Source organism: Oratosquilla oratoria, chromosome 1, assembly GCF_046742065.1.
Source record: "Oratosquilla oratoria isolate Oo_2021 chromosome 1, ASM4674206v1, whole genome shotgun sequence".
Taxonomy (NCBI): Eukaryota; Metazoa; Arthropoda; class Malacostraca; order Stomatopoda; family Squillidae; genus Oratosquilla; species Oratosquilla oratoria.
This window is the reverse complement of record NC_134777.1, coordinates 62,970,218-62,983,304: the sequence shown is the minus strand read 5'-3', so window position 1 is coordinate 62,983,304 and position 13,087 is coordinate 62,970,218. Positions and strand designations below refer to the sequence as shown.

The following is a 13,087-nucleotide window of genomic DNA, read 5'->3' as shown; positions in this document are numbered from 1 at the left end:
GTGTGTGTATACATATATATATATATATATATATATATATATATATATATATATATAAATATAAATATATACATACGTATATATATACTATATATATGTATATATATATGTATATATATGTATATATATACATATATATATATATATATATATACTGTATATACGTACATATATACGATATATATATATATATATATATATATATATATATATATATATATATATATATATATGTATATATATATACACATATATATATATATATATATATATATATATATGTATATGTATATATATATATACACATATATATATATATATATATATATATATATATATACACATATATATACATGTGTGTGTGTGTGTGAACGCATTGGTATAGATGTTGCAGTCTAGATAATTTAGTTATTTCTTTACAAATGTAGGTTATCCAGTTTATATAAACCTTGGTGTAGGTTTACATTATGGTCCTGGCTCTTATGGATCAAATTGTAATATGTCCGACTTCTTACGATCCTGTTGTTATCAAACCATTTCTTTTAGTAACAACATGCTCGTAAGAAATCTAATTTTAAAGACCAAGATTCACAGCATTCAAAGACAAGCACTACAGATACATGAGTAAGGTTCCTCGATATTCATACTTTGAAAATGAAGATAAACGGAACTACAGAATCGTCAATAGCCTTCGAGAGGATACAAAATAAACACTTATAAATGCTCTTAGCCATGAAGTAGTCACAGGCTTTGAATTCAAAATGATTATTCAATCCTTTCTAAAAGCATGAAAGCAAAGAGAACACCAGTACATGTTCAAAGTTGATTAGACCACTGTATATTCCTTATGAGGAAGACTTGACCTATTGTGGCTGAAATCATAAACAAAACTAGGTCAAAACTATTCTTAACCCATTAAACTCCGATGACAAGATGTCTTGTCATTTGGTCAAATAAAACAAAAAATCATAAAACACCAAAATGTTTGATCAAACAGCACCAGAAAAATATGACGTCAGTCCTCGAGGACTGACGTCATATTTTTCTGGTGTTTGATCAAACATTTTGGTGTTTTATGATTTTTTGTTTTATTTGACCAAATGACAAGACATCTTGTCATCGGAGTTAAATGGGTTAAAGTATCTGGCAACTTTTTAGATTGACTGAACAGCCTCAACTATCCAGAGAGGTGAAACCTTTTCAGACTTGAATGTTGATAGGATGGTCGAGGAAAGAGAATAAAGGAAGTTGAACGGGTTTTCAAAATTCTTTAGTGGACTTTCCAACTAGAAGGAAGTTTGGGATATAAATTCCACGCATCATCTGAAATATTTGTGGTGAATACTGGTGGGAACGTAAAGGAAAGAAGAAGGTTAAAAGGAACCACTGAATATATTCCCAAGAGTCTCCAGAGAAGAAATCGTTGGCATTATTGCTGGGTTGTGTCGTCTGGGTTCTTTAATATGATTGTTGCCAACAATGTTATTGTTAGGTGAGACAAAATGTCTTGTCATTCCAGATTACATTTTATTCTACAACCACCGTGTTCCCCCCCCCCTTTTTTTTCAATGAGAATATACTGCATGTCTTTGCAAGAACCATCTGTCATGCACCATCTGACGTCTCAGGTGATGGCAGCCTTGACAGCAGCACTGGGCCAGATGGTGATTGGCATCTCTTACGGCTGGAGTTCGACGGCCCTGCCTTCCCTCGTCGAGGACCCTGACATCCAGATCGGGATACGGGAGACCTCGCTCGTCGGTAAAGTATCAGAAGAAGACAAATTCTTACAATCTTTTCAACTCTTGAGTCTCCTTAATTCTAATCCTTTAGCTCCCAGAAGCCCTTCTGAGCAGGCTAATATCTCTGACGTTAGCCAGACCAAAGTCTTTCAAAGGAATACATGGTCTTGATAACTTAATTTTCAAATCTGAGGGAGATTTACTTCACTTCACAAGACTGAACAAAGTAAAATGGAATGAAAAAGTTTGGTGACACCTGGAATACATGTCACGAAACGTGGTGCTATGGTTATACCTTAATGCTTGAAGGTCTTCTCTTAGTTTAAACAAAGGAGCCTAACGTCAGCCAGGACAAAATCTCCGAAGAGACGTTGATTTGGAGGATTACGTGAGATTATTTCTAATCCGTCGACTTCCAGGGATCCCTTCAAGGTTGAATAAGATCGTCTTGGGCTAGCTAGAACAAATGTAACCGTTTGACCACGAGCTTCAAGTTAGGGAGAGGTTTAAAAGAGAAATGAAAGACACATCACAACGTTTAGTTTTGTTGTGGACATTTTCTAAAATAAGTATAAAGATCTCTATTCCACGACCATGGTTATGCTTCAAGGACTGTAGTGTCAACATGTCAGTTAAGCAGGTTTCGTTTTGTTTACATCTGTGGAGATTGAGTGAATGGTGTCATTAGGCTCTCCGAACATGAGAAAGGTACATGGTAATAATGTACACATGCACACACGCACACGCATGCGTGCGTGTGCGTGCGTGTGTGTGTGTGTGTGTGTGTGTGTGTGTGTGTGTGTGTGTGTGTGTGTGTGTGTGTGTGTGTGTGTGTGTGTGTGTGTGTGTGTGTGTGTGTGTGTGCGTGCGTGCGTGCATGCGTGTGTGCGTAAATGCGCGTGTGTATGTGTGTGCGGTGTGTGAAAATAATTATATATCATACCACTTTGTTATTTATATTTAACTTTGACCCACATTAGTACTAATAAAAAAATCGCTCTGTCATGAATTCATATATACTGCTTCAATTGTTGTTTCCGTTTTTTTTTTTTTTTTTTTTTTTTTTTTTTTTTTTTTTTCCCAATCAGCATGCTCTTTGTGTGGAGTCCAATTTCGAGGACAGGGTATGTGTGTGATTGTTTCGCAACCATAGCATAGATGACCACAAATATTCTAAAGTCAACAAGAGGTATTTGGGAGAAATTGGGTGAGGCGGAAGTCTCTAAGTTGACCAAAAATCCTGCACCAGTGTAGTTTTGATGTGCTAGAGTTCTGAGTGTATACGGTATGTGTGTTTCAGTGTAGCGTGTTCGTGGACATGTATTACTTCCGTGTACCATTGAGTGCGTGTGAAGTGTTTTATCGCCTTTTATCAGAATGCTTGTGGATATGAGGTAAACATATTAGATGAACATAACCAAAAACACACAACAAAAGATTCACCCTCGTTCAAGCTGAGATTAAGGTCATTGACTTATCTGACATGTCTCATTCACATTTTCCTTCGTTTCAAGGATTGCAGTTCATATATATCTACTGAAGTGATTTCGATTGCCTACATTAAGAACTCTGGGGTATATAATGTCAACATTGGGACGTCCTCTCCGCCCCTGGGACGAGTCGGATGTGTCAATCATGAAATCTCGGGTCAATCGCGGACACCAGCAGAATTGTCCACTGCCGTGCAGACTTTCTAAAAGGGACATTGAACCTTTACGAACGCTCGAGGGTTGAAAGCCATCCTTGAAGCCTTGGTATCATTTATAGAGTTTATTCTTGTTAAAACTGGCCGAGTTTTTTTTTTTTTTTTTTTTTTTTTTTTTTTTTTTTTTTTTTTTTTTACTGCCGCTGGGCTATCTGATTCATCTCTGTGGCATCGGTATGGTAGTAAAGGGGCTCCACCTCAGTCAAGTTCTTCTGTGCCTCCGAGACGCCACTAGGGTCACAACCTAACCAGAACCATCATCTCCCTCTCACGATCTAGTCAGCACGATTGGCTATGGATCCATGATGGGGAGCCTGGTGAGTGGTCGTATTTCAGACCATTTCGGAAGAAGAAACACTCTTCTTATGACGGTGCCTATCTATGTCGCCGGCTGGCTCTCCATGGCCTTCGCCCCCACCGCCATCTTTGTCTTCGTCGGGAGATTCATCTGCGGCTTCGGGAATGTAATCACCTTTATAGGAACCCAGGTAAGGTTAACCGTTTTACCTTTCCTCTTATCATTTTTCCTCTACTGTACATAGACTCAGTCTGGGTTTCATTGTGTAGTTGATATACATAAGACAGTCAATACTATGATCATTTAGGATAAATCGGTCATGCAACGTCAAGGTATTTTTTTATATCTAATTTGCTCAAAATGTATGTATAAGGTACACTCAAATGTTGTGTCAGGAAAAATGCTCAAGACCGGCCACTTCAATGACAAACTCTGTAAACATATTCTATCCCCATTAGAGAATCAGGTGGTTTTTTTTGTCAATAATCCTTTCGATGCTGAGGTGGCTGAAGAATGACCATAGTTGACTGCAGGAAAAAAAAAGGGGAGTTGTAGCACAATCTGCAGACACTCCTTTGGCCCTTCTTTCTTTTTTTCTCTCTCTCTCTCAGATGAGGGGCTGAATTAGGGACTGAATTATATCTTTATCAATCCAGCCACCATTTTGTTGAAACCCTCTTTTTTGTCCCAAGACATGTGTCCGTTACGGCTACAGGATGTTTTCGATCTCATGACATATTCTGTGCATTTCCCTGACTCACTACGTACGACTTTATTCAGCTGAAGGGCTAACTCGGAACAAAACGGACCCTTCTCTTTAGGCTTCGTTTTCCCCGAAATCGTTAAACTGAATAGCACCTTGCAGCAGCTAAATGAAATATAAAACTATTGCCAGAGTCTTTGGGTTCACCAAGATAGGCTTTTACTATTAAAACATTAGAGATATGAGTCCTTTAGCTGAATTAGATAATTTGGGAAGGTATACTTGTTAGTAAGTAGTTACACACCTAGTTTATTTTCAAACTTTGAAAATGTATCTATCACGCACAATATTGTTTTAATTATTTATTTATTTAGTTGTTGAGACATTCTGACATTTTGACGTAAGCGGAGTAGGAAACACAGGAGTCTTGGTCTTGAGTTTATTCCTGACTAGTTTCGCAGGTATGCTTTTTCAAAGGATACCTGCGAAACTAGTCAGGAATAAACTCAAGACCAAGACTCCTGTGTTTCCTACACCGCTTACGTCATTCATTTATTTATTTATTTTTGTAAGTTCTAAATTAGAGGAGCTTGAAATTATAAGATAGGGGATAGTAATACGCAAGTGTGAAACTACAACCTTAATACCATATATACATTTACCAAAAGTCCTCTTCTCTCTTATAAAGGACGTGGCTAGCCAAGGTATGCACCCACTCTTTAACCATCCCACACCCATCCAAAAACCATTTGTTTTCATTTTTTCTCTCTCTCTCTCTCTCTCTCTCTCTCTCTCTCTCTCTCTCTCTCTCTCTCTCTCTCTTTTTCATAGCTCCATATGGATGAAGGGTTATCCCTTACTCTCGCCCATTGCTTGGGTCAGAAGCAATGCACCAAGACAACATCTCCATAAGAGGCCCTAATAGCCAAACCACCCTTATCCACTCACAACTAATTAAGGAAAATAAGGAGAAATCCTTATGGACAACGTCAATTTATGATCCATTCACAACCACTCTCCCCTCACACCTACATCTTGCCCTCTTCCTTCCCTGCTCAACAGGCATTCCCCTTTTACCCAAGACCTCGTCCACCTCATCTATCTATCCCATTCTCAATCTTCCCTTCAAGTTCACTCCACCTTCCTCTGCCTTCAACACCTTTTTTTTTCCTTAGTCTTTCTTCACTCATTCTTTCCATATACTTAAACCTTCCCAGTATTCTTTCGCACTGAGTGGTACTGTCTTATTACTTACTGTTGAATCCCGTCAGTTAATCTACCTCGGTTAACCCCTTCCGTACCTGGTGGCACTTCTCCTTTTGTCCCGTCTACCGTCAAATTATTTCATTAATCTCTATAGCATCCCCTCGGTTGCGATGGAGTGTTTAATGTTACGGTCTTAAAATCAGCTGGTCTAGACCAAGAACTATATCTTAGATTGGACCTGTCCTAGGTTGTGTGTACTCGAGTAGAATTGCACCACATGGCAGTGACCAAAGTGCTTGCTAGGGGGTGATGTGTGGGGATCTTGGTGCCGCTGGCTAGTACATATGAGGACGAACTAATCCAAGTGACGACGGTTATGACGGTTATGACGGTTATGACGGTTATGACGTCACTATTGTTTGGGTCTTGGTCTAAATAAAAGGTTCTCTACCCGTTCCCTTGCACATTCCATGCCTATGTATCACTGTTCTTTAACCTCCTGGATACCACCTGAATACCGAACAGAATCGTTAGGGATCCAGGAAAAAACACTGACTTTTGGTTTGTGACCCCACTTGGAAAAATCTGCGGCCCCCCTTAACTATCCCGAAAAAAAAAACATAAAATGGACAAAATATTATTTTCCTTTTTCAAAAGCTTTATAGCAGCGAGATCCCTGAGGCCCGATTTCGAGGCCGTCTAGCGTCGCTGCCGTCCCTCTTCATAAGCCTCGGTGCCCTTCTCATCTACGGGTTAGGCGCGGCCTTGCCTTGGAGGACTGGGTGTCTCGTGGTCATAGCTGTGCCTATCCTCTTCTTCTTCGCGTTACTCCTCATTCCCGAGTCTCCGTATTGGCTTCTCCTCAAAGACCGAGATGAAGAGGCTGTCGCAGCCATGCGGTGGCTTCGAGGGACTCACTACGACATCGACCCCGAGCTACGGGAGATGAAGGAGAAACTCGCCTCTGTCGGAAGCAAGGCGAAGATATCCGAGCTGTGGAAACCCCGAACTCGGAAACCTTTTTTGATTGGTATACTGATGCAGACCCTGCAGCAGTTATGTGGTGCCAACATCCTCATCATGTATGCTGGCACTTTCCTCATGAAGAGCGGCTCTAGAGTGAACCCTCATATGGATGTAGTATACATTGGGATAGTGCAGCTCATGGTGACCCTACTGGCAGTGGGACTGATGGACAAAGTTGGCCGGAAGGTCCTCCTCATCATGTCCGTTTCCGGGGTGAGTGTGTGTATGACAGCCATGGCCACCTATTTCTACGTTCTCAGTATCGGTGAGGAGTGGCCCGATTGGGTACCTGTGGTTATCATCATGGGAGCTGCCTGCAGTTACTGCATTGGATGCCGGTCAGTGCCTGTACTCCTCACTGCCGAACTCTTCAATACCACCATCAGGTCCACAGCGAACTCCATCTGCACTTTCTACAACAGGATAATCTATCTAATAATGATGCAGGTAATCATGAAATTGAACTAACCTTTTAACTCATTGATACTTAATTTAACGTTTAATGTTATTGTGTTGAGTAATATCAGACGACTTCATTCAGATTAAAGGGACCTCTGAAAGTTACAAGGACTACCGCCTTTCAATGGACAGAGATGCCTTTAATGGTGATGTCCAGTTCGTAGTCGGTCGGGTCGTTCTTTTGTATTCACAACTGCCGCTGGGTATTTGTCCCAGAGGAAGGAAAGCTTCACTGCAGGTCAAGCAATAAGGTCTTTTGGATCATTATGACAGATTTCGAGTATTCATTAATTTTTTCTTTAGCTCAGATGGATTATTTAGTTAACAAAAGTTACACTGGATTACAGTGGCAAAACTTGCCTACAAGAGACCCGTTTAGTCCTTAATAAGGCAGGATACAGTAGAACATAAAAATAAAGAACCAAATCAATAAACGCGCAAACAACAACAAAAATTTCAAGAAAAAATATCATGTGACTGCCTATACTGCTAAATTCATTATCGTTCAGCGTATCTAAAAATAGTTTTCCATTATCAATATATCATGACAGCTCTTGAAAAAATATGACATAGTCAATCATTAGTAATATTTCTACTTGCTTCTACATTTATTTCTCGCTTATTTGTTTATATTGATTGGAGCTATGAATATATATTTGTAGTTTTAGTTTACATAAGTGGATATTTTTTCATACAATATCAAAATATCCTCCTACCCTGATTAAAATTTTTAAATTTTCGAATCTCAAATATAACAACTCTCTGAGGTCCTCTCAATAAAATATCTCTCAATAAGCTTCAGCCACTGAAAAATTGCTCCACTTTATTCCTATGAAAATTTCTGTTAGATGGAAATAGCCCATCAAATTACTTAACTCCAAAGTGTGTTGTGCTGCATGAGGGGTATTTCTATCCTCCATTAGTCTTAACATGACAAACTCACTTCACTAACGTTGCTGAAAATGGTTCTTAATTTTCAGGCTTATTTAGTTGCAGTTCTACATCTTTTTTTTTTATTATTATTATACACATTTCGCCAAAAAGTCACTCTAAAGATTTATGATTTTGTTCTCTAACAGACCCTCGTCAAGGTGTATTAGAAATTTTGTAGTTTCTGTTGGAGGCCTTCTTTTTGTGCCTATTTTCATTCTATGTTTCCAGTGTATTTCCTCTTTCTTTAGCGATATTATGGGTGTATTGCAGATAACACTAACCAATATTTTTGAGGGTCGTACTTTTAAAGCCTCTCGTCAGCCCTGACAAATTCTTTCTATCATTAGAAAGTAGAATTTTTACTCACTTCATTGGCTATACATATGGAAATTACCAGTGGATTTTTGTTAAGCCAGTAAGCCCGATGAATTTACATAGAAAACCTGATAAAATTGTATTTTTTAATGGTAGGACGCATTCGGCAGATCTGGCAAAAGATTCTATAGAAAACAGACCAAAAATCTTTGCCCATTAAGACACAGTGGTTACTTCCATGCTCCCGCTGTGGCTGCCGCCAGACAGTTGCATTCAACACAGAGGGAACTCTGAATGGATTAAGTATCATTTTGATTTACCCATTAAGACTCAATGACAACTTTTATCATTCTAATTGGAAGTGCCTATGGGTAGTAAATGATAGCAGTAACCTGTATTATTGAACCAAAAATATGTGCTTTGGGCAAAGATGACGGTTTCAGCATGACCTAAGCACCTCCTAGTGTCCATGTCCGTGATCGATAACCCGAACACTGAAGATTAGTTTCTGCTTAGAAAATTATCTTCATTACACTTAATTTTTGTTATCCTTTTGTTCTGTTGTTGTCCTTCAATTCTTACAATTTCTATGACTCCACCGTTTTGGATTAATAGTGCATCCAAGGATAGAAACGCTGGTTATTGCCGACAAAATATCGCCCTACAAGACAGCTGTCAAATCACTGTCACCACTTATCGCGGTGTGCGGGTCACAATTCTAGAAGCCGTCTCTCGTGTTCGTTTTGGGCTGGGTGGAACTTGCCCAGTGTGTGTGTGCCTGTGTGTGTGTGTGTGTGAGAGAGAGAGAGAGAGAGAGAGAGCGAGTGCGCGCGTGCGTGTGTCTTCTCATAATTATCCCCTATCACCCCGTATCCCGTCCTCGCCTCAACACTAACCATCTTCTCTGTTTCCAACAGACTTTCCCGTTCGTGGAGACTGTAGTGGGCACCCACACGCCTCTGTACTTCCATGGCGCCATTGCCTTCATAGGGGTCATAGTCACCGCCATCTACGTTCCTGAGACGAAGGGCAAGAGTCTCGAGGAGATCCAAGAGTACTTCGAGAGCGATGGTAAAGAGAAGAGTAAGGACCTGAAACCAAGCGAGAACATGGCTTATGTCGAAGAGGGCAACTAGCTCGGTCATCGCGAAGTCGTTGCGAAGTCGTTGCGAAGTCGTTGCGAAGTCGTGGCGAAGTCGTGGAGAAGTCGTGGCGAAGTCGTGGCGAAGTCGTGGTGAAGCCGTTGTGACCTACACCTCCGCAGGTCTTGTCTCGAAAGACTGAACCCCTTCAGTACCGGGCGGCACGGTTCGTGTTGGTGCGGATTCCCTACCCTTCTCGGAAGGGAAGGTCCATTTACTCAGTTACCCTTCTCAGTAGCAAAGGGGTAGCCTACCTTGATTAAACCCTTCCGTAGCTTTCCCTTTATCCGTACTGCCACCAAACTATTCTATTCACCTGTGTATCACCCTCACCCTCCCTGAGCATCTAGGGACACTCCCTCGGCCAGATAACGCGTTGAATCGATTCTTGTTACGAACAACGCTGTATAGACTTATTTGGTTGGACGAGGAAATGGGGTGGGGGAAGAACATTAAGAAAGGTGGTTCCCACAGATTACCTGATGTTAAATATATCATCGTAAACGCTCTTGCGTAGGACATTTGAATCCTTTTTGCAGGTGGTCCCGTAATCCAACCTATGGCGTAGAATTAACTGTTTCCTTTGGTTTTCTGCATTGGTCTGGAGTCGTGTGTGGCATTCTTAAATTTTCTTCCTTATAGCCTCCTCAGTGATGTTGCTATGGTATCCAATATTTGTAAACAATTGCCTCGCTCCTTCGAGTTCTACGTGGACAGCTTCCCACTTACTGCAATGTGATAGCTCTCCTTATGCAAGCGCCGATGATAGATCTCTTATATGAGTCCACTCTCCCTTAGCAATCAAGCACCATCCTACGTTTATGGCCTTTGTGAAGACATATGTCGCATAATGGCCTGGTTTCTGCTCAACAAGGACACCAGGGAATGTAAGGGTATTGTCTTTACTTTCCTCGATCGTGAAGTTGAAGATTGAATTACCTTTGAGGCCGTTGTCCATCTTCCTAGAAATGCTCCTATTTTTGACGGTACTAAAAATGTTGTCAATATATTTGCATCAACTCTAGGTTGCTGGTGACCATCGGAGATCTTTCCTTCCTCTTCGGCCATGTACGAGCAGATGCTGGCGAAGAGAACGCCGAGGGATGATCCAATCGCTACACCATCCACCTGCTGGAAGAGTTCCCCTTTGTGTGACAGGAAAGGAGCCTCCGTTGTACATGCTGTTAACATCTTTAGTAACTTAGGGGGATTAGGAGGAGGTTTTTGCCAGACTTGTATACGTTATCGAGGATAATCTCTATAGTCTCCTGGGCGGAGACTTTGGTGAAGAGGCAGTTTACGTCCTAGGAATATCTTCGTCAAGTTCAGCAGTCTTTAGGATGTCGATGAACTCAACGGCAAAACACAGTGAGTAACTTATAACGGAGTTCAGGTATCATTTAAGATATTAGCTGTCCTATAAGTGGGGGAGGTCCTCTGTGATATTATAGGTCTAAGGGGGTTACTGGGTTTATGGGTCTTAACAGCTACAAAGCCCTCTGTGAGGGGCACCGTCCTAGCCTTCCGATAGGGGGGAGTTTGTGACGTTAAACCATATCAACAGTTCCGTAGCAATATACAGGCTTATAGTTTTCAATGACTTTGGGGAACTGTATCTCTTGCTGTCGTTTTATTTGCCCTGGATACCATGCTGTTAATTCGTTTTTTTGTTTGTTTGTTTTTTTGTGTGTTTTTTTCTAAACCTTCCGTTTGGTCTTTAGCTTCACCAACTTAGCTTGGTCATTCAAAATGTTTTCCCTCTTCATCATATACTCGTTTCTCTTTATAGGAACATAAACCCCAGATTTGTCGCCTTTTCTTGTAATGATGACTTTTCTTTGGCACGGTTCCATGCCAGCCTCCTGAAGGGTTTTGCATAGGATCCTTCCAGAGAAAGTGCTGCGTTGACGACCCACTTCTCCAACCAACTTGTCAATGATAGTGGGAGTGAGGTCAACCATACCTTCATCCTGGATTTTTTTGTATTTGGTCCACGAATTTTTCAATTTCGACCCCTTTTGACTCTGGGTGGGGTCTCCTTATGTAATGTGAGGGAAAAAGTATATGAAGAAAGTTAGAGAATTTTTCTCTTAAAATCATTGCCGCCAGATATGCTTTAGCATTTGATAGACGTTGCTTACAAGAAAGACTATGCCTAAAATATATACACACACGCTCGCCCCTTATATTTTTTCACTTACTTAAAAAAAATATTCATACCTATCAAAATTCTCGGTCAAACACCTACCTCACTCGACCCTCGCTCTTCTCTTGGCCTGCTTCACTTTGCGTTTTGCCTCTACCTTTTTATTTTGTACTTCTCATATGCTTTCCCATTTCTTATTTGCAATCAATCTTCATTTGCTCGCTTATTTTTTCTCATCACTGCCCTAACTTCATCCCACAATTCACTGCCGCTTTTGTTACCTCCTATCCTCCTATTCTTTCTTGAAATATACCCCTTTTTTCTCTACTCTGTTTCTCCTTTATACTTTACTACACCCTGTACTTTTCTCAGCTTCTGATATTATTTTTATTTTCTATTTTTCATTTAATTTACTTGCCACATCTTCTTTCTCTATTCAATCTTCACTTTCAACTTCCTTTATACCAAATAATGATCAGGTAATCCACTACACCCTTCTCAGGATACATTTATGTCCGGAACTCTTCCAATCCTCCTTTTGGGCGCGACTACATTTCCCATTAATCCCTCTCGTCTATCCTCCCAACCAACACCCTTGCCCACACATACGTTCTTTTCTCTTCTTAAACTATGTGTTCGTTATCATCATTTCCCTTTCAGTACGTATCTATAATATCTTATCTCCGCTGTAGTCCCTTCCCATCTAACACCCCATACCTCTCTATCACTCCACATATCGGCTTATCTCTTACTCTAGCATTAAGATCTCTTACAACACTACATTTTCCTCCTCTTTAGTTCTCGATAGCAGGACCATGTACATTGATAAAAAAAAAACACCTTTCTCATCCTAATTTCATTTTTGCTCAAATTATCTCTAATTCAGCGTGGTTGTGATTGTAAATATGTTAAATTTATCTTGTAAGTTAAACAATATTATTATTTTCTTTACTTTTATTCTGCCTTTTTGTATCTAAGATGAGTAGACGCCGGTGGTGTAGATAATATATAATAAAAGTCGAGATTGGTTCCTTTGAGATCAGTAACATCGTCTGGCGTTAGTCTGACCAAAATCCTGAATGTAAGAAATATACTTTAGCGCAGGTGTTCTTAAAGTAGTGCCTCAATACCACCAGAGGGTATTGAACCCGGTTCTTGAGGATATCCAGAAAGGCACCCCAGAAAATATTTAATTAATAGTTTTGTATAAGAATTGTATTTTATTAATTAATTTACTGAAAATTGAAATAAAAAGTCCCCAAATTTCAGCTGTTTCTTCATAGCCATCCTGTTTTGTTTTGTTTTTTGTTTTTTTCTTTTTAACAGTAAATAAAAAAATCAGATATCGGGAACAGTAGGCTACTATTAGGGAGGAGGTATCAGGTTGACTTGGAGTTCAACTCTGGGGTATC

The 13,087-nt window shown here is 40.1% G+C and overlaps 1 protein-coding gene across 1 annotated transcript; it reads left to right on the top strand.

Moving 5' to 3' along the window:
- The first annotated feature begins 3,752 nt into the window (after positions 1-3,752).
- Positions 3,753-9,575, top strand: LOC143028329 (facilitated trehalose transporter Tret1-like). The gene is made up of 4 exons (XM_076190260.1): positions 3,753-3,935; positions 6,312-7,127; positions 7,222-7,342; positions 9,237-9,575. The coding sequence occupies exons 1-4, from the start codon at positions 3,753-3,755 to the stop codon at positions 9,521-9,523; spliced, it is 1,407 nt and encodes a 468-aa protein (XP_076046375.1). The 3' UTR covers positions 9,524-9,575.
- The last annotated feature ends 3,512 nt before the right edge of the window (positions 9,576-13,087 follow it).

Excerpts from the sequence above, each read along its gene's own strand:
- LOC143028329 (XM_076190260.1), top strand. The coding sequence starts at position 3,753 with ATGGGGAGCCTGGTGAGTGGTCGTATTTCAGACCATTTCGGAAGAAGA. Across the intron at positions 3,936-6,311 it reads TCACCTTTATAGGAACCCAG|CTTTATAGCAGCGAGATCCC; the intron begins GTAAGGTTAACC and ends CTTTTTCAAAAG. Across the intron at positions 7,128-7,221 it reads TCTATCTAATAATGATGCAG|ATTAAAGGGACCTCTGAAAG; the intron begins GTAATCATGAAA and ends GACTTCATTCAG.